This window comes from Lampetra planeri, chromosome 22 (genome assembly GCF_965212315.1).
Source record: "Lampetra planeri chromosome 22, kcLamPlan1.2.h2, whole genome shotgun sequence".
Lineage (NCBI taxonomy): Eukaryota > Metazoa > Chordata > Hyperoartia > Petromyzontiformes > Petromyzontidae > Lampetra > Lampetra planeri.
The window spans coordinates 10,011,651-10,032,041 of record NC_136128.1 but is presented as its reverse complement, the minus strand read 5'-3'; the positions used below and the strand labels follow the sequence as shown (position 1 = coordinate 10,032,041).

Genomic DNA, 20,391 nt, shown 5'->3' with positions numbered 1-20,391 from the left:
TACCCCTCCCTGTACGCACGCGGACTTTGTACACCCCCCTCCCCCCACCTGCGTACGCACGCTTGACGCACCCCCCCCCCCCGCGAATCCTATAGAACGGCCGATATTTAATCCACGCAGAAACGATCGAGGATTAATAACATTAACGTGTTTAGGCAAACGGAAATTCCACCGCCGGCTGCATTAAAGACTTAAGTTTGCGTTCCTTGGCCACTTATGTTGCCGAGCTTGCGTGATAGCTGCAGTCAGGGGCACGGTGGCACACAAGTGACACCTCTCCCACAATCCAACTTCTTCCGGTGGTACTTGTTGTCTGACAGCTGAAGAAGCTGAACTGTGGCGCATTTGAAGGCCAACGTAGACCAATTATTATCGAGGCTTCACCCCCCCCCCCGTTTCCTACGCGTAGGTACATTGTCAGTAGACCACCCATACGCAAGCGTACGCATTTGGGTTAACCCCCCCCCCCTCCATGAGTACGCACTAAATGGATGGCCCCTAAATGCACCAGGCAAAGATCCACGTCCGTGAAAGTTGCGGGGGAAACCACAGGGAAAGCCGCAGAAGGGTTCATATACATTGAGCACAAATTTAAAAAAATCCATTGTTCATCTTCCAGATCCTTTGAAAGGAACCACTCTAAAACATGAGCTAATAAAAAATGGGAAAATACAAAAAAAAGACGAAGATTTTTGCGAACGATAAAAACAGCCAGTAATGTGACTGTGAAGTGAATAGAAAAATATACGTGCGGTCCTTTGATTGACCATACTTCTCCACGCTGGTCAGTACTGTATAGTGAAGTGGGGGTGGGGAGATGGTAGGGTGGTGTAGCGGTTAGCACCAGTGACGATTATCTAAACCAGTCCTGGGCCTCCCCTAGGTCGACTCACCCTGAAATGAGTAGTTGGTGTGGTGTGTAAACATTGCCAATTGGGAGACAAAGGCGGCCGGGCGTGGTGCTGGCCACCCACCCTCTTCTGTGCTATGCTCGCCTTCATAGGTGCTCGCTAACAGCACTTGCCCCAACAGTCTGTTAAGCCTATACGGGGGATCTTTGTCTTGGGGGGCGAGACCACATCAGATATCACTTGCTCTCGGAAGGCCGTGCGGCTGATGGAATGAGTAAAACATACTTTCATGTTTTTACGTGGAGGGACAGATCTGTGAAAGTGTATTGTCTCCTTATTTATTTTGTTACTAATATTGTATCATGCTTTCCCACCTGATGACCGACGCTTGTGTTGTGCCCGAAACGTCGTGATTTATTTTATTTTATACCTACGTGACTTTACCGAAAGAACCAAAGAGTATGGATTCCTGCAGTCCCTAAAGCTTCAAATCAAGATTCTATTATTATTTTGTGTTATGTATTATACAATTTTGCATAGAACCGTAACCCATGCCGAACAGGGAGGGTTCTTGCCTTTAAACATCTATTTTTAGCGAGCATCACTCTCCTGACGAGACACTGCACGTGAAAACCGGTCCAGAGTTTTGCTTGTGTTGAACCTATTCTGCTGAAATGATACAGTCCCAGAAGGCCACGCGGCTGATGCGATGTGTAAAAAAAATATATAATAATAATTTGACGTGGAGGTATTCATTCAGCTAGCCGGCTTCACGGCGCAATGTGCAAACCACTACGCCACCAATCCACGTTCGTTTTAAGGTTGAGGCCACGTGGCAGTAGTTTTTTTTACGCCAAAATTCTCGTCATTGACCCCTCCACCACCCAACGGGATTTGTCACACACACACAAAAAATATGATCAACACGTGCCAACGTATCGGTCCGAATCTGACCGACAAAGCTCTTCACTGGCGGCTTTAGACTTGTCACGACCTAACATCGTCACCGCTCTACTCCCAAGTTGAAGCAGCGCCCCCATTCTGCGTCTCTCCAGAAATAACGAAGACGTTAGAGGTCCCTTGACCTCTTGGCTTTCCAAACCACGATTATCCAGCCGCATTTGCTTTCGCCAGCGAGCAAGCAAGCAAGCTCTCAACCATTTCGTCCCTCTGGTTCTCATCAGCAAAGTCAGGCTTGTTAAACAATGCTGCCGAGTTGCCAGATGTTGTTGGCAAGAGCACGTTCTCAAGGAGTGGGCTTAAAGGTTTTTTTTAAATTCCATTTACAGTACGCAAATGAAAAAAACCTTCGCGCGTTTATAAATAGATTAATGTACTGGGAACAGCGGACCAGTGAGCGGTGAACGCGTCTCACCGTACCTCTGGCACTTCCAAAACTATTTTTTATTTGACCAGGTAAGGCCCACTGAGCTGTATAGCTCTTTCTTCAGAAGCGACCTGGCCACCAACGATAGCGCAACGAAGTGGCTTATCAGCACGTGGAAATGTATTGCAGCCAAATGCTCTGAACGCACGATGTTGATTCTAAATGTGGTGGGAAAAACCGAAGGACCCGGAGAAAAATCCACACGACTACGGGGAGAGAGGACATGCAAACTCCAAATACACAGCGGGGGTCAGGGTCGGGATCGAACCTACGACCATCCTATATACCAGGCGAGCTAGTTAACATCTCGCTACCATGGCACTTGACCCAAGAGCTGAGAATTCCGCGCACAAAGCGCCGCCAGACCAACAACGAGATTGATGGCGCCACGTTAGCGCGATTTGTGGCGAGTGTGATGCGCGCAAGAGTAACAATGAAAGTAACGATAGAGGTTTGTTTTTTACTTATTTTTAAATAACTTTTTTATTTTCCCTACAGAGCATCCTCCGAGCCGGTGGGGGGGGGGGGCCTTCGGTGCATTTTACACGCGGCAAGCAACTCACGTCACATCTCGAACAATTGCAAGGGCACCCCCAGTGGCAGCTGTCCTTGCACGGCACGCGGTGACTCAGTGCCTGGCCTCCATGTGGCGGGCTGGGGGGGGCGTCTCCCAGTGGGGGAGTGAAGACGGCGATGTGAAATCCCAATCGAGTTATTTTCCGGGATCTTTTTTCTCTCTTTTTCCTCGCAACTAATTCTCAGCTCTTGGTCAAGTGCCAAAGGGGTTACGGGTGAGATACTTCCACCGCCGTCGATACGTACGCTCCCCTAGCAACGTCACCGCTGTGCCTAATACGTTGTGACGTTAGGGAATCGTGTACACTGCGAATTCGTACCGTCAGTACGCGCACACATACACGCACACCGCAATGATGTAATAGCGAGATGTTATCTCCCTCGCCTGGTATGCAGGAGGTCATGGGTTCACTCCCGACCTTGACGCCTGCTGCTGTATATTTGGAGTTTGCGTGTCTCGCCCTCTCTCTCCCCGTGTTCGCGTGCATTTTTCTCCACGTCCTCCACATTTAGAATCAACGTGCGTTTTAGAGGATTTTGCTACTGCTATAAATGTCCACGTGATGATAAGCCACTTAGGTGAGCGATCATTTGTGGCCAGGTCAGTGGGTCCTTACCTGCTAAAATAAAAAAAATTGTTTTAGTTCAGTTTCAAATTAAATTCCAACCGAGAAGACTCGACAACGAGTCGAGAACGACACGCGACCGCTGGACCGAGCCACCGACCCAGCCGGATGATAGCCACGGACAAACGTACCTTCAAGCCCGGACTTCCGGGCAGTCCCGGCGAGCCGGGCAGGCCGGGGAAGCCCGCGTCCCCTTGCTTGCCCTGCCGGCACAACGGAGAGATTGTGAACGTCTGTAGGGGGGTGGTGGGGTGGTGGGGTGGTGGGGTGTGCTGGAGGGTGCTGGGGGGTCACGTCTGTTCGTGTCATGCCTTGGCGACGCAACGCACTGAGACACTCGCCACATTTCTTTAGAACAGCCTGTTGCGTGCTCGTTTGTTGCCCTTCCCCCCGCACCTCCGATTAGCATGATCGGCTGCGTACGGTGCGAGAGAAGTTCAACATACGTACATACGTCATGGGATCGTGGAATTGCCAACGCTGACTTCTCCGGGCTCATTTAAGAAGGGGGAAATCTCTTGCGACGATTGCTGCCAGGAGTTGGTGGTGGTGGTGGTGACAGGGGACCCGTGTTTCTTGACTTGGGGGGGGGGGGGCAACCGCCAAACCGATAAAAGCCTAAGAGCCGCTGGCTGAGTAAAGGCAAGCGCAGGGACGCGTTGCGTGGAATTAGAGAGTGGGCGTCCTCGTGCGTTGCCAGCAGCTGGGTTTATTCCGCCGAGGACTTTGGCACGGGGAAGGAAACTCAAGAGCCCTGAGAAAAACCCACCGCACGCACGGGGACATCGCTCAGAGCACCGCGGCACGCCCGGCAGTTAAGACGGCTGTCGTTTTCGGCCACGTTCTGCCAAACGTGAGCGGAACCCAACTAGATGAACTAAACTAAACTTTACTTTTTATTTTACCAGATAAGGCCCAATGAGCTATGCAGTTCTTTTTCAGACTGCAGCTCAACGAAGTGGCTTATCACGTGGAAATGTATGGCAGCCAAATACCCAAAATGCATGACGTTGATTCTAAATGTGGAGGGAAAAACCGAAGGACCCGGAGAAAAAGCCACGTGACCACGTGGGAGCGAGACACGCAAAATCCAAATATACAGCAGGCGACAGGTTTGGGATCGAACCCATGGCCTCCTGTATACCAGGCGAGGTAGTTAACATCTCGTCACCATAGCACCCTCTCAGCTGCCACGTGAAACTCCCTCTCAGCCGGCACGTGATATGGATTGCAGTTGTTTTAACGGAACTGCCATTCATTCGAATGGAAATGCGGTCGATAACACTGGTCAACACACTTTTTCTGGCATAAGGTATTCCTAGGTATTCCAAGGTTATTTTGGGGTGCTGATTCCAAATCGGGCATCAGTTTTTGTCTATCACATCAGGTTTTTGAGATATCAAATATTGCATTTTCAATAAAAACTGCAGAAGAAAAATATAAATAAATGTGGATATCTACATAAAATGATATTATAAACACACTATCCTAAAAATACAGCACCATATTTTAACACTAAAGCAGTCACTGACTCGCAACAACTTGCAATTATAAGTGACAGAGTTAATTTCGGGTAAAATCAATGAAAATGGGGTATGCCGATAGCATAAAATGAGATGTGATAGAGCAAATCTGAGATCAGATTTGGAATCAGCACCCTGAAATTTGTCTAAAACAGCTGCAAAGGTCCAGGCCAGAAAAACATGTTTTATTTTTTGTTGACCAGTGTAATGATTCTCGAATTATCCAATCTCAACATATGACTTGTTCAACGGATCTGGCTGGATACACAACAAAACAGATCAGGCGGACAACACGTCAGCAAGAACGTATCCGTCTCCACACGTAAAGCAAAAAAAAATAGTATTATTGTACAACCCATCGGCCCCCACGGCCTTCTGGGAGCGATACCGTCACCAGTGCCGAATCGGTACGACACTCACAGCAGACTGGGACACACAACTGTGGACCGGTTTCGACACACAGTGCCTCGTCAGCAGAATCGGGCTTGTTTGAATCGAAGCTGGCGAAACGCCAGACGTTGAAGGCAAGGGGCTGTCTCTGCAAGATGTGTGTGCTCGTTAAACAGCGTTTTTTTTTTGAGATTGTAATTATTTAAAGGAACTCTCACACACGGCCAAGGTGTATGGTGACAAGGTAAGAACGATTACATTTTGTGAGTTGTCCCTTGCTTTTAAAGGCAACGTAAGGAGTAAATGAATTCGTCCATCGATCAGAAATGTTCACTCGCGGAATTTAATTGAGTAATGATCGCTCTCTAGAGTGAACCAAGAGCTCATTCGGACCAACGGCAACCAGGGAACCTTTTCCGCTTGCTTCATCAGGAGCGCATCTCTGAGTCTCAAGGCTCCTCATCAGGAGGCGATGACATTCTCTAGCGCAGTGGTTCTCAATCGGGGGATACGCAGACCCCTGAGGGTACGTGGCATTGTCCAAGGTGGGTACGTTAGGCGATTTATAAACGCGTGAAATCATATCGTACGTGAGGGTCAAGGGTGAATAGTCACGGATAAATCTGCCAATATAAAATTAACTAGGATAACATTTTAATCCATATGGTAACCTATAACGACATTCAAGACCTTTCTAAACTCATTGAATGTCAACAACGCGGTTTCCAAGAGTAACCAGCCAGCTCGAACAAAGTAGGTCACGCGTGAAGAGCGTCCGTTGATTTTGTGTTTTTCTTCGCTTGCAGTTACGCGCTAGTTAGGACACCACACAAAATGGACAATTGTTCACGCTCGTTATTCGTACATTTATTTCTCAGAACAATGTCGGGTCACGCAAGGGAGGGTTACTGGGTGGAAACAAAATTCAACGAGGGGGATCACAGTAGCCAAAAAAAATAGAAGTTTGAGAACCACCGCTCTCTATATATATATTTCCACCGAGTAATTTGGAGGTCCATTTTTCAACGTTTTGCCGGTAATTTTGACCCGCGGCGCTGGCAAACGAGCGGCCCCACTCCTGCGAACGACGTCGCAGGGAATCGTCAACGTCCCCCCCCCCCCCCCCCACAAAGCGTACGGTGCACAGCACGTTGGTTTTCTTCCTCCAGTTCACGCGGGGTACTAACCGGCAGGGTTAGCCGATCTCGGGTGGAACTGCGCACCGCTGCAACAGGCGGAGAAGGCCGCCGCACCCCGCAAAACAACCGCGGGGCGGGCTGGTTAACACCGGGCGGCATGAGTAACGGAGAAAGAACTCACCACGCTTCCCGGCAAGCCTGATGAACCGGGCGATCCCACCTCTCCTTTCTCTCCCTGACGGATGTGAGAAGAGACAGGTGTCAGGCGGTGATGTCCAAAGTCATACAAATAATGATAACGATGATAATAATGAGTCGGTGCGTTTGGTCTTCTGGCTATCCCGACAGCGCAGGGCTATCACGAAGGCGCTATGCTTCACCGGCCGATGTATTTTAGTTCGCCAGTAGGGAGCGATGTTCTTACTATTATGTCAAATCCCAATTGAGTAACAAAGTTGGTAAATTTGGACCACGACTGAAGCTCACGATGGACCCACTGATCTCGAGTTCTTAACATCCACCGTGAAGCAGACAGAACTCTTTTTCCCGGTCTATACACCCGCAGCGATAACCAGAGCGGCCAGCCGGAATCGAACCGCGAACCTCTGCGCCAAGCGGTGAATGTGCTCCCGCTGTACCATTCCGTCGACTCCCCAGTGGGCGATGTCTATTTAAAAAAAATTCTATTCTATTTTTTTTATTTTGGTGCCGCGGTGGGGAGATGTTGACTACCTCGCCTGGTATACAGGAGGTCATGGGTTCGATCCCGACCCTGACGCCTGTATATTTCCCGCTGGCGTGTTCTCCCCGTGATCGCGTGGATCTTTCTCCTGGTCCTCCGGTTTTCCCCTCTACATTTAGAATCAAAGGTGCTTTTAAAGTATTTGTCTGCAATACATTTCCACGTGATAAGCCCACTTCAATGGGATATCTTTTGTGGCCAGGTCGAGGTAGTTGACATCTCGCCAGCGATGGTGAGGAGGGGAGTGGGGGGGGGTTTGTTTACTGGGCCTAATTTCATCCGGGGCTGAGCGCCGGAAAATATTTTCCACCGACTGAGGTGCACTTTGCCCCCACGCCTACGCTCCCCCGTTTTGCCAACTCGTACTCAACCGGCGTGGTGAAGTATGGTCAAATAAACCCCCACAACCCACATGGCATGGGGAGGCTTTCATCCAGCAGTGGATTGACAACAAAGGGATGTATGTTAACACCATGAGCGCAATTACTATATTTTAATTAATAATATATTATGATGCCTACATGGCATGATGGTAACAATCCAGAAACATCCCTACATTCGTGTATGTTGAACTTCTTTCGCACTCTACGTAGCCAACCGTGCTAACCAGAGGTGCGGGCAAAGGACAGCATACTAAGCACAAGATGCAGTTCTAATGAAATGAGTTCGTCAATCTAGATTATTTAAAAGTGCATAACTCCAGTGGCTTCCTAATATCGAAATTGAAGAGCGTTCCAGACGGCCGCAGAAGCACACCTGCGACTCGGTGACCGTCTTTGTTCGATGGCCAGCCAGCGCATGCCATCACCGTGCACATGTTTAATGTTTAATGTTTAAATTCCGCGTCACCGTTAGCCAACAGCCCTGGCGAAGGATAGGTGCACTGCAAGGCATCGATGTGCCTTCTTAACCACCCCAAAGGCAAGCATTTCACTTCCTCGCTCATTCGAAACACATTTCTGCCGGATTGATCCAGTCTAGCGCTCAAGGCTCACTCGCGGCGACAGCCCAGCGTCACGGGGGGTGGAGGCGGGGGAGGGGAAGAAATGACTTTCAAATTAGTCATTACGGGATAATTTTCAAATTTGGCAAATTTAAAACCAAGCAATCATTGTCCAATTGGCCACACTTTAGCATCAGATGTTGCCCGCATGGTGAATTATCCTCGGTGCTGCGTGCGTCAAGGCCATGCTGCGTGAGCGGTAATTTGTAGGGGGAAAAAAATTGTCGGGTAAAAACTACCGACATTTTTTTTCACAACCACTTTGTAAGTATGCACGTTGAACTGCGGGTCGGTTCTAAAGAAAAAAAAATAAGTTTTCAATCTAAGATGATTTAAAAGTGCATCGCAGCAGTGGCTTCCTAACATCGGAAGGCAGAGCGTTCCAGACGGCCGCGGCGACCGTCTTTGGCTCAGCCACTGCTGCTGCGAGGATGGCCGAAGTCACGTGATGGTTTATGGTTCTCGCGCGGGGGGAGGGGTTGACCTCCATGGCGCAACGCTCAGCACACTTTTCCACGGTCTTCATCCAGCAAGTGGATTGACCACGGCAGGTGGTGGTGTGCATTGCGGCATTCGTTGTCTTGCGCTCGCTCGTAGTTGAATACGACGGCAGACGTTCGTTTCCGAGCTGTCCGAGGCATCGTTACAAATGAATGCTCGCGAGTCATTATCAACGGACCATGATCAATCCGCTGCTGGATGGAGGCCTCCTGAACGTTCTCCGTGAGATGGGGAGGGATTTGTGTGACCAACACTTAACCGCGCTGCTCAGTGTGGCTTGGTTAAGACACCTACCAGACTATGATGTAGGGAACCCCCCCCCCCCCCCCCCACACTAATTGGGCAGGCTGTCATCCAGCAGTGGATTGACCACGGCTAGTGATGATACGCGATTGCGCACATTCGTAATTGCCTATGAGAATGTATTTTCGCGTGCTATGAAGAAGGACCATTGCCCGAAACGTTGCCTACTGTATACTTTTTTGCTTTTAAGGCCGCACGGTGTTCCTGACGAACGAGCTGATTTCATCTGCAAAATTGTGCTTGTGCAGTGCTGTCAATGCAGCGGTGGCAGCAGCGTCGTTAAAACGATTCGTTTAATTACAGGGAAAGTACATCCAGTTAGGCTGGAGGGCTTCAACGAAAAACTGTGTTGATCGCAAGTGAAATTACGACATTTCCACTTTGCGATGGACACCCCTTGGGGTCTGCACACACCTGATCCACACGCACAGCGATCGCGGGCGCCGCTCGGAATCCCACGAACCTGTGACGTTTTGACACGGGGCCACCAAGAGGCACGTGCGGACCAGATGCGACGACGCGACATAGGAGCAGCCCAGAGAAATGTACGCGTCTCCAATTCCGTGTGCCCCGAGTTTTCTCTTTTTAAATACTCAAATGTGGAAATCGCGATGCGGCGACGGCGCAAGACGAGCGGAGCGGAGCGGCGAATCGAACCCCCGTCAGCCGCGCGACGTTTTGGGCACCCCCCCTCCGCGTGGACGCCGCAAGAACCGTGGGGGTGGTGGTGGCGGCGGTGGCCTCGCTCGCGGGAAGCGGGGCGACATCTGTTCGTAATGCCAAGTCTCCACCACGGCCTTTGAAACTCAGAGCGAAATCCGCGGATGTCTCATTTCGTTTGCCAAAAACCACATCCAAACGCACATCGGCGTCAGGGCCCCCATCCTCCCCGCGCTCCATCAAACCCAGCGCCATCCAACGGGGAAGTAGCGACGAGGGGTGAGTCGGCCCACGCGTGTCTTACTGGCATGCTCCTGCTTTAGCGCCACCGCCACCATCATCACCGAAACCACGGTCACCACCACCGTCACCACTACCACCGTCACCACCATCGCCACCACCATCGTCGCCACCACCGTCACCACCACCACCACCACCGCCATCACCGCCGCTGTCTCCGCCGCCACCACCACCGCCACCACCACCGCAGCACGCCGATGTTGTCCCGTTCAACGAGCCTCACCGCTCGAATGGGTAATGGGGCAGCGCTTAACCGTGCCGAAGGCCCGCTTGCGATATCAGTCAGCAAGTCGGTCAGTGGAGGAAATTCCACATTCCCGTGACAATGGGAGTGATGGTGACAACGGTCGTTGCGCGTGTCAAAAAAGGGAGACTTTTCACGAACGTGGACCAATGGAGGGAAAGCCCCCCCCAGCCTGCCCCCCCTCTCCCCCCCCAGCCTGCCCCCCCTCTCCCCCCCAGCCTGCCCCCCCTCTCCCCCCCAGCCCCCTTCCAGATTCCGGCGCCCACGTCGCGTGTTTCCAATGCAAGGGCTGTTGAGTGATTGATGAGTCGTCCCCATGCAATCCGCGTTACCCGTTATTGAATACAGTCGGCCGTGGGATTCTCCGTGAGATCCCCGGGGGGGGGGGGGGCTCACAGTCTCTGGGCTTGCCGCGCGTTGGACTGAGGCGCTCCCTTTCTGCACCCCCCCCCCCAAATTCTGCACAGCGAAGCGTTTATCTCAAAGGATGAGAGGTTCGCCCTCTCTGCCCCCCCATCGGGGAAGTTTTGAGATGACGCCCAGTGGTTATTATTTGGCACGCAGGCGATGCACCCGTTTCCTATTTCGCGAAGATCGTTTTAACGATAAAACATCCAGTAATGTTATTTCCAAAATTCGCTGCCACCTTCTTCCGTTGCGAGGTAAACATCCAGCCCACGTTTAACAAAGGCGACGCGTGCACGCGCCTGTGTTGAACTTCTTTCGCACCGTGCGTAGCCAACCGTGCTGATTGGACGATAACCAATATCTCATATTCTTAGGTTGTTTTCGGTAAAGTCACGTAGGTAAAAAAATGTAAGTAATAAAAGTAAAATAAAAATAAAATAAAAAATTACGACGTTTCAGAGGCAACACAAGCTTCCGTCTTCAGGTGGAACCGCCACAGCACGCTTGCTGTATCACTTGTAGATGTATTACTTGATACAGCTATCGTGCTGTGACGGTTCCACCTGAAGACGGAAGCTTGTGTTGCCTCCGAAACGTCGTGATTTTTTTATTATTTTTATTTTACTTTTATCAATTTTAATGTTTTACCTACGTGACTTTACCGAAAAAACCTAAGAATATGAATCCTTGCAGTCACGAAAGCTTCAAATCTAGAACCAATTTCTCCCCCCACCCGCCTATTTAACAGCCCACCGTTGGATGAAGACATTCCCCAATGCAGTGTTGGTCACCGAGGTGCTGTGACCATAATTCACCACGTCGGTCAAACGTGCGGGTTCGATTCCTGGCCACGGCATCCCGTGAGCGGTGAGTGATATACCCGAATGGGCGCCTGGGCTAACCCCTTCATCAACCCGTAGGGACCGGAATGGTGAAGTATGGCCCAGCAGCACCCATGACCAGAGCAGCAGTAGCTTGGAAAAGGTCGGAAATTTTGTGCTTAATCTGAAACGTTGTATGTAATTGGTTCATGTGACCTCTTCAGCCACCAGAGGCCGCTACATTCACCACGATGTAAAACAAAACGAAAAAGCGCGTGTCTCTTCAAGCTAATCGTGACCGCGAATCACAACGGCTCGTTGAATTTCCGATGCGCGTGAATCGATGCACCACAGACGTGGGTCACGAGCCACAACGCAAGCGCGTCTCATCTCTCCGGGGTCGACGCGATAACCGGTTCGCATGTGGGGATGTCGAGAGTGGCGCAGAGGTCAGGGCCGCTGGGCTGGCACGGCCGAGCGAATCCAGGCCTGCATATTTTAGCTGCTGGTTCTCAAGCGCAACCGGCCTTCACCAATGATTGCACACACAAAAGTAAAGTGGTACCGGAGTTTATTCGGCTACGATTTCACCTCTGTGGCAGGGTGGGTGGGGAAGTGCTGCTCCCTGCTGTGTGGGCCAGGTCACTTGGAGAGGCCTTAGAAGTAGTTCTGCAACATTTGCTTCTGCGAGAGTTGCCGATGGATTCTTCGTCTGAAGGGGCGTCGATGCCGATGAGCTTTCTCGGGATAGAATTGCGGTAAAATAATATTTGTGTTTCAAGACAGTCGCTGTCCGACGTCTTTGACCCCCCCCCCTTTTCCACCCCCGTCATAGGAATGTGCAATTTCCACAACTGGCTCAGGGCAGTAAAACGGGAGGCGATCACCGCACCAAACTCACGAGGCGAAGGGGGAGACACGTTTCAGAACAACGACAACCACCACAACAACCGTTCTCTCGACAGCTCTACACGACGTATTAAAATGTTTTTTTTAATTAGGTTTTTACCCTTTAAACTGGTACAAAACTGACACCTTTATACAAGGCATCATGTTTGCAATAACCACAACACAAGCAGTCAAAATGCAAACAAAAAGAAACAACTCTGATAATGGTAATGATATGCACTGTCCTTGAAGTTGATTGCTCCACACCTGAGACAGCTTTTCATCTGGTCCAACACCAATGGAGACTAGGTGTGGACCATTCAACTTCAAGGACAATGCATATCATTACCATTATCAGAGTTGTTTCTTTTTGTTTGCATTTTGACTGCTTGTGTTGTGGTTATTTCAAACATGATGCCTTGTATAAAGGTATCAGTGTTGTACCAGTTTAAAGGGTAAAAACCTAATACTATATTTTGCCACTGGTAAAGGAGATGTCTCATAATGTTTTTTTTTGTTCAAACGGAATCGGTTTCTCCGTCGCTGGGGCGGAAGGGGCGAGTCGTTGGTCAGCCGACCGAGACAAAGGGAGGGAAGGCATCCAAGAGACTTTGTCTTGGACGACGGCCGGCGGGGAAATAATTAATTGGAAGTTTTTGTTGGAGGCGCTCGCGCGGAGAGACACCGACGTTGCAGGAATCCAGATCCCAATCGGTTCCCCGATTTTGATGGATTTCTGGAGCGCGCGCGATGAGCCAAGTGGGCTGAACGTTGCACGCCTGTTATTCCGCATTTGTACTTCTCAAACGTGATTTCTTTCTCTCTCTCTCTCTCTCTCCCCCCCCACCGTAACACAACTCGCTTGATATAAACATCTGAGTAAGAAGAGATTTGAAAGAAAAAAAACAGACAAGTGGAACCAAAAATAAAAAAAAAACTCCCACGCGGCTCGACACGATTCGCGTGCAATGTTTCCGTAAGTATCGCGCTGTTTACATTCACGCTACAATCCATGCTACGACTACATCTTTCAATGCTACGGCTTTTTTGAGGGGGGTGGGGGTAGAGAGGGAGGGGGTGGTGGGCAGTGCCGGATAAAGCGAGTGCGGGGCCTGTAGCATATCTTATAAAGGGTCCCTAAATTTTAAATAACACAAATATTAAAACACAATTTTTTTACTTGCATAGTAACGTAATTGTATCTTTTCATTTGCTATTAGCCAGATAATACGACAAATCGCTAACCTTAAACTACCAGTCGTTCATAAAAATTGAAGGCAGTATAGTACTATAGTAATAGAGCAAGTGCAGAATCATTTAACCGGAATTGAAAGTTTGAAAGCATTTAGCAAGTGCGGGGCCCGTAGCATACGTAGCTACTTTTGCTACTAGGATAATCCGGCACTGGTGGTGGGTGGGTGGGGTGGTGGGGGTGGGTGGAAGGGGTGGTGGGGGTTGGTGGAAGGGCGTGGTGGGGGTGGGTGGAAGAGGGTAGTGGAAGGGGGTGGTGGGGGTGGGTGGAAGGGTGTGGTGGGGGTGGGTAGAAGGGCGTGGTGGGGGTGGGTGGAAGGGCGTGGTGGGGGTGGGTGGAAGGAGGTGGTGGGGGTGGGTGAAGGGCGTGGTGGGGCTGGGTGGAAGGAGGTGGTGGGGGTGGGTGGAAGGGGGTAGTGGGGGTGGGTGGAAGAAGGTAGTGGGGGTGGGTGGAAGGAGGTGGTGGGGGTGGGTGGAAGGAGGTAGTGGGGGTGGGTGGAAGGGGGTGGTGGGGGTGGGTGGAAGGAGGTGGTGGGGGTGGGTGGAAGGAGGTGGTGGGGGTGGGTGGAAGGGGGTAGTGGGGGTGGGTGGAAGAAGGTAGTGGGGGTGGGTGGAAGGAGGTGGTGGGGGTGGGTGGAAGGGGGTGGTGGGGCTGGGTGGAAGGAGGTGGTGGGGGTGGGTGGAAGGGGGTAGTGGGGGTGGGTGGAAGAAGGTAGTGGGGGTGGGTGGAAGGAGGTGGTGGGGGTGGGTGGAAGGAGGTAGTGGGGGTGGGTGGAAGGGGGTGGTGGGGGTGGGTGGAAGGAGGTGGTGGGGGTGGGTGGAAGGAGGTAGTGGGGGTGGGTGGAAGGGGGTGGTGGGGGTGGGTGGAAGAAGGTAGTGGGGGTGGGTGGAAGGAGGTGGTGGGGGTGGGTGGAAGGAGGTAGTGGGGGTGGGTGGAAGGGGGTGGTGGGGGTGGGTGGAAGGGGGTGGTGGGGGTGGGTGGAAGGGGGTGGTGGGGGTGGGTGGAAGGAGGTAGTGGGGGTGGGTGGAGGGGGTGGTGGGGGTGGGTGGAAGGGAGTGGTGGGGGTGGGTGGAAGGAGGTGGTGGGGGTGGGTGGAAGGGAGTGGTGGGGGTGGGTGGAAGGAGGTGGTGGGGGTGGGTGGAAGGGAGTGGTGGGGGTGGGTGGAAGGGGGTGGTGGGGGTGGGTGGAAGGAGGTAGTGGGTGGAAGGGGGTAGTGGGGGTGGGTGGAAGGGCGTGGTGGGGGTGGGTGGAAGGGCGTGGTGGGGGTGGGTGGAAGGGCGTGGTGGGGGTGGGTGGAAGGAGGTGGTTGCCACAGCGGTGGTGTCATGGTTAGCAGCACAACGGCCTTAAGCAATCCCAGGAGGTCGCCAGTTCGATTCCGTCTGCTGCACCTTTGCCTTACAAGCGCACGGATGCCTGCGCGTTTACGCCGCTCTCTGACGATCTCGACGCCGCATCTTCGTGCCTCTGTTTCTCGCTGCGTTTGCCGGAGTCCATGAATTAATGAGTCCACGAAGACAGACCGGATATTGCGCTCGTCGGCTCCACTTTAGGTGGCATCTCGTGTAGTTGTTTCAATCCATTCCGCTGTGGCCCGACCCTGACGATGCCTGGTATGCAGGAGGTCGTCGGTTCGATCCCGACCCTGACGCCTGCTGCTGTATATTTGGAGTTTGCGTCTCTCAGAGCTCCACGTAATGGTCTCGTTTGATTTTTTCCTCCGGATCCTCCGGGGTTTTCCCTCCACAATTAGAATCAGCATGCGTTTAGATTACTTAGATACTATTGCTGCCATAAATTTGCACATGATAAGCCACTTCGTTGAGCTATCATTTGTGGCAAGGTCGTTTCCGAACAATAATGTAATAGCTCATTGGTCTTTACCTGGTAAGATAAAGAAATGCTGTATTTGTATATATTTCTAAGTGATTTGGTTACCTTCCCTATGCATTGCACTCCTATCGTGTTTTCGTATTGTTTATTGTTGTAATGTTCTGACCTCGTGCCCCTACTGGACATCTGTGAAAAGAAGTTGTCCGGCTCGTTGGGTTCTGCCAGTATAAATAAAAATTCTCATGATTCTGATTTGGTCAATAGCGGTGAATTACGTACTAACTATATCACATGACTGGGTTTCTAAATAATTCACGCTTGTCAGCCGTATAATTAAATCGGGCCCACGAAGGCCTTGCCACCTTATGTGTACGGTAATCAATTTCTGCTGTGACCCACAGACTAAACGGGCTGTCACGAGGTTTTTTAAACCAAGCTGTCAAGCCAGCCCATCAACGGAGGCTCAGTATTTGATTGGGGAGTTGACTGCACGACGCAGTGTGCTCCCAAAAACACGAAGACGCACGCGTAAACGGATGAACGTGTTAATCTTGCGACGCTTACGGGCACATGTTCGTATTCTAACTCACAGAAACTATTGATCAGTTAAAAAAAATACTTAAAAAAAACTTAGCATATCTGGCCAATGGCATCGCTAACATGTGCAGGGAGTTTTATTGTGAGTGGCTTTAGGGAGCAGCTGCAGCTACAGCAGTGATAGCGACAGCATCGTCGTCATCAACATCATCAGCAGCGACATTAGCAAAAGCAGCAGCAGCAGTAGTGGTAGGAGCACCATTATCATTAGTAGCATCGTTAGCAAAAGCTGCAGCAGCAGTAGCGGCAGCAGCATCATAAGCATCAGCTGGATCATCAACAGCATTAGCAAAAGCAGCGGCATCATCAGCAGCATTAGCATCATCATTAACAGAAATAGCAAAATGCAGCATCATCAGCAGCATTAGCAAAAGAAGCAGCAGCAGCAGTGGCAGCATCATCAGAAAAAGCAGCAGCAGCAGCCGCAAGCCACCGTACGACCAACGATCCCTCCCATCGCCAAAATGCCGGCACCGTTAGCCGAGTCGGAATTTAAGGTATCACGCAGCAACCGGCTGTCGATTTTACCGGCTCGCGCGGCAGAAAGAGACGACAGAACAACATAAAGAACCCCCCCCCCCAACCAACCCACACACACGCGCGCGCGCATGCGAGTCTCTCTCCAATGACATCATGCGGGTTTCCAAGAATGAAACCGCGGGCCGATTGCCGCCAATTTGGCGTGCTCGTAGCAATCGGTGCTGGGAGGCGAGGTCCCCCTGAAGCTCACGGCTCTCTCTCTGCCAGAGGAGCGGCCGACCGGAAAAGGGCCACGTCTCCACGTCTCTTTTCCATCGCGGCTCACAGGGCCAAACAAAAAAAAATTAACCCGTAAAAACAAAGTTTTTCACTATAGATCCTTTATATGCGTGGCGGCTAGAGTCCTCTCGTCCTCTGGCTTGAGATGGCTGCCACCTATGGGTCAGATGATTGCCTGCCACCATTAAGCAATTGGTAATTAAATATACATTTTTTTTCCCTAAAAAGTGTAAAGTTTTGGAAAAAAATTTTCACGAAAATAAATTGTCACGCACAACGAGTCTGTGTGCAAAATGTCAGCTCGATTGGATCACGGGAAGTGGGTTAAAAAACGACCGAAAGATTTGCACGGTCGTAAGCGCGCAAGCAAGCAAGCAAGTGAACTTAATATAAAGGATTTAAAATAATGAATCTGCGTCGGGTGGGTTTGCATTGACGTGGGTGGCGAGCCGCTGTTCATGTTAAAAAAACAAAACAATTGTTACCAGGTAAGGGCCCACCGAGCTATTAGCTACTTATTTTTTTTTCACCCGAAGCGAACCGGGCTAGCGCGAATGGTAGGTCAACGAAGCGGCTTCATCGTCGCGTGGAAATTTGTAGCAGCCAAATGCTCGAGGAGACGGGTGACGTCGATTCTAAACGGCGGAGGGAAAAACCGGAGGACCCGGAGGAAAAATGTCCACGCGACCACGGGGAAAGAGAGAGAGAGAGACACGCATACTCCAAATACACAACAGGCGTCAGGGATAGAACCCACGACCTCCTGCACACCAGGCGAGGGAGTTAACCTCTCGCCACCGTGGCGCCCCAAAAAGGGCGGTGAATTGGTTCAGGCTACGAGTTCAAATCCCAGCTGTGGAAGGACTCGGCCCACTTTGAGTAGCTTGCGGTGTCATTTTCTCAGCATTGGGGTGTCTGACCCAAGTTAATTTCACGATGCGCAGGTGATTGTATTTCTTTTGTTTGTTTTCTTTGAGCTATGATAAGTAGCCCGACTGCCGAACTGGGGATAGAAAGCACAGCAAACGCCACGCAGATTGGAATCGAACCCGGGGCCCCCTTCGCGCTGCGAGGCGTCACCGCAACCGCCACCGCCCTTCCTCGCTGCTCCGCTGCCAAGCGCTACGCTACACGGCGCGGCGATGTGTTCCGGAGCTGTCGGAGGCAGGGGAGGGCTTGGGCGATGCGGCGTCACGTAAAAACTATGCCCTGGTTTCTGGCCTCTGCAATGACTCGTGGCAACGACTTGGCAACGACTTGCGGCACCAGCTCGCGGCAACGATTCATGGCACCAGGTCGCGGCACACACACTCCCCCCCACCCCCCACTGCCAGCCGAGCTGCCCCAAGAAGGTGAGCAGTCCCACAAGCACAGCCACAGTAGTGCTCGTTTCAAGATCTCCCTTCGACAAAAGATGCGCTTAGTCTAACTGGCCTCTCTTCATCATCATCATCAGCAGCAGCAGCTGTAGCAGCTATGGCGTTATCAACTGTCTGATGAAGATGCTATCTGCATGCCTCACAGTCCCGCATGGAATGAGACTCTACTTGGAGGAAAAGGAAAAACATCTTCTAATCAAGTGACTCTGTCCGCGCTTCGCTATCGCAGTGGCACGACGCCGCGTGTTGTTTTTCTTTCCTTTTTTTTTAAATCCTTTATATTAAGTTCGCGTGCTTGCTTAGGACCGTGCACATCTTTCGGTCGTTTTTTAACCCACTTCCCGTGATCCAATCGAGCTGACATTTTCCACACAGACTCGTTGTGCGTGACAATTAATGTTCGTGAAAAAAAAATTCCAAAATTTTACACTTTTTAGGACAAAAATATTATATTTAATTACCAATTGCTTAATGGTGCAATGCAATCATCTGACCCATAGGTGGCAGCCATCACAAGCCAGAGGACGAGATGACTCTAGCCGCCACGCATATAAAGGATTTATTGTGAAAAATTTGTTTTTACGGGTTAATTTTTTTCTCTTTTGCTGCCGGCGACACGATAGCACGGAAACCGAGGCCGGACTGCAGAATAACAAAACAAAATAACATTAAAAGCCAGCGGGACGACGCGAACGCATTAACGGCAACAACGTGGGGCCGTTGGCAGTGTCAGCCACGTGTGACAACGAACAGAGCTTGACAGATAGAAAAACAGACATACACAATGGCACGGGACCAACGTGTCGAGATCTGATATTTTTTTGCCCTCGTTTTGTGTTGTTGTTGTAGTGGCTGAGAGCTGACACGAGCCATTGCCCCGGACAAGGCCGTGGATTCTATTCAAAGCGTACGCGTGCTAGTTGGCGTACGCACGTGTACGTGCGTTTGCCTACCCGCCTGCTTACACGTGCCTTTATTTACAGCAGACTTACAAAGCCACGAGGCCACGTGTCACCGCCCTGCCTGGTGCAGAGAATTAACACCCTAATACTGTTAGGAACCTCTTGGTTGCACCAGCCCACAGAGGATTATTGTGTCCGTCGTGCAGGGAGGGGCTGGGTGGGGAGGGGCTGGGTGGGGAGCGGAGGGTGGGGAGGGGAGGGTGGGGCTGGGTGCGGGGTGGGAGGGGTGGGGCTGGGTGGGGAGGGGCTGGTCACCCCGTGGTGCCCTTAAAAAACTCAACGTTTCACCTACTCACGCCGGCTTGTGCCCGCCCTCACAGTCGGGCATATTTGCGGAATACACCACGCCGCCGTTGACCCTGGCCATTGACCGAGCAACCCAACGTTCCTACCAGCTCCCTCCGCAGAAATGTGTTTGGGTTCGTCCAAGTGGCTATCAACCCAAGCGATTTGCAGTTCAAACGAAGCATTGAGGCGGTGGCTCATCTCCTGTTAACAGCCCCGAGACAGTGGTGGAAATTGCACATTCCTATGGCCTGGACAAGATTATCCAGAGGAGAACCACTGTTGACTTCCCCCAAAGAGTGGTACGTGATTTATCGACCCCCCCCCCCCCCAATAAGGATGACGAGCTGAGTCAACTCCTCCTCCCCCCCACCCACGACGACGATTTGAATTCGCAAACTTTCCGATCGCGAGACTGCAACTTGTCCGGGGTATTGGTACCGCGAAAAAAGTTGGCGTCTGTGTTCGGGGGGCAGGAAATGATTCGTAGCGAGATCTGCCAGCCGCGTGTTGAACTTTATCACAGCGGCGTTAGCTGCACGGTTCCGACAACAGACCCAGTGGTGGCTGAGAAATAGGTGCGGGTTTAGTCTGCAGTGGAAACGGAGGCAGCCCCTACAAAGACATCCCAACAACTGAACGCACACACACAACACGTCTTTCCATTTAAGTGAAGCTTTCCTGCATATATATCTAAAAGGACATCGTTGTTATTGTGGAGGTTATTATTGAGATTGGTTATTATATTCCGGCACACGGCTTAAACCGTGGATCAAGTGGCCAAAATCGTGATCGCACTCTTAGGGGTTTTCGGTAAAGTCACGTAGGTAAAAAATAATAATAATAAAAATAATAAAATAACATAAAATTTTTATAAATGAAAATAACAAAATTAATTTAGTTATTTGCATTTATTATTATTATTTTATCTACGTGACTTTACCGAAAAAACCTAAGAGAAT

At 51.0% G+C, this 20,391-nt stretch overlaps 1 protein-coding gene across 1 annotated transcript in view; it reads right to left on the bottom strand.

Moving 5' to 3' along the window:
• LOC144724998 (uncharacterized) overlaps positions 1 to 20,391 on the bottom strand; it is an 87,770-nt gene that overhangs the window by 10,107 nt on the left and 57,272 nt on the right. Inside the window, exons 9-10 of the mRNA XM_078604394.1 lie at positions 6,674 to 6,727; positions 3,572 to 3,643 (exon numbers count right to left, since the gene is read on the bottom strand). Coding sequence (XP_078460520.1) covers positions 3,572 to 3,643; positions 6,674 to 6,727 — 126 coding nt within the window. The remainder of the gene's footprint in view (positions 1 to 3,571; positions 3,644 to 6,673; positions 6,728 to 20,391) is intronic.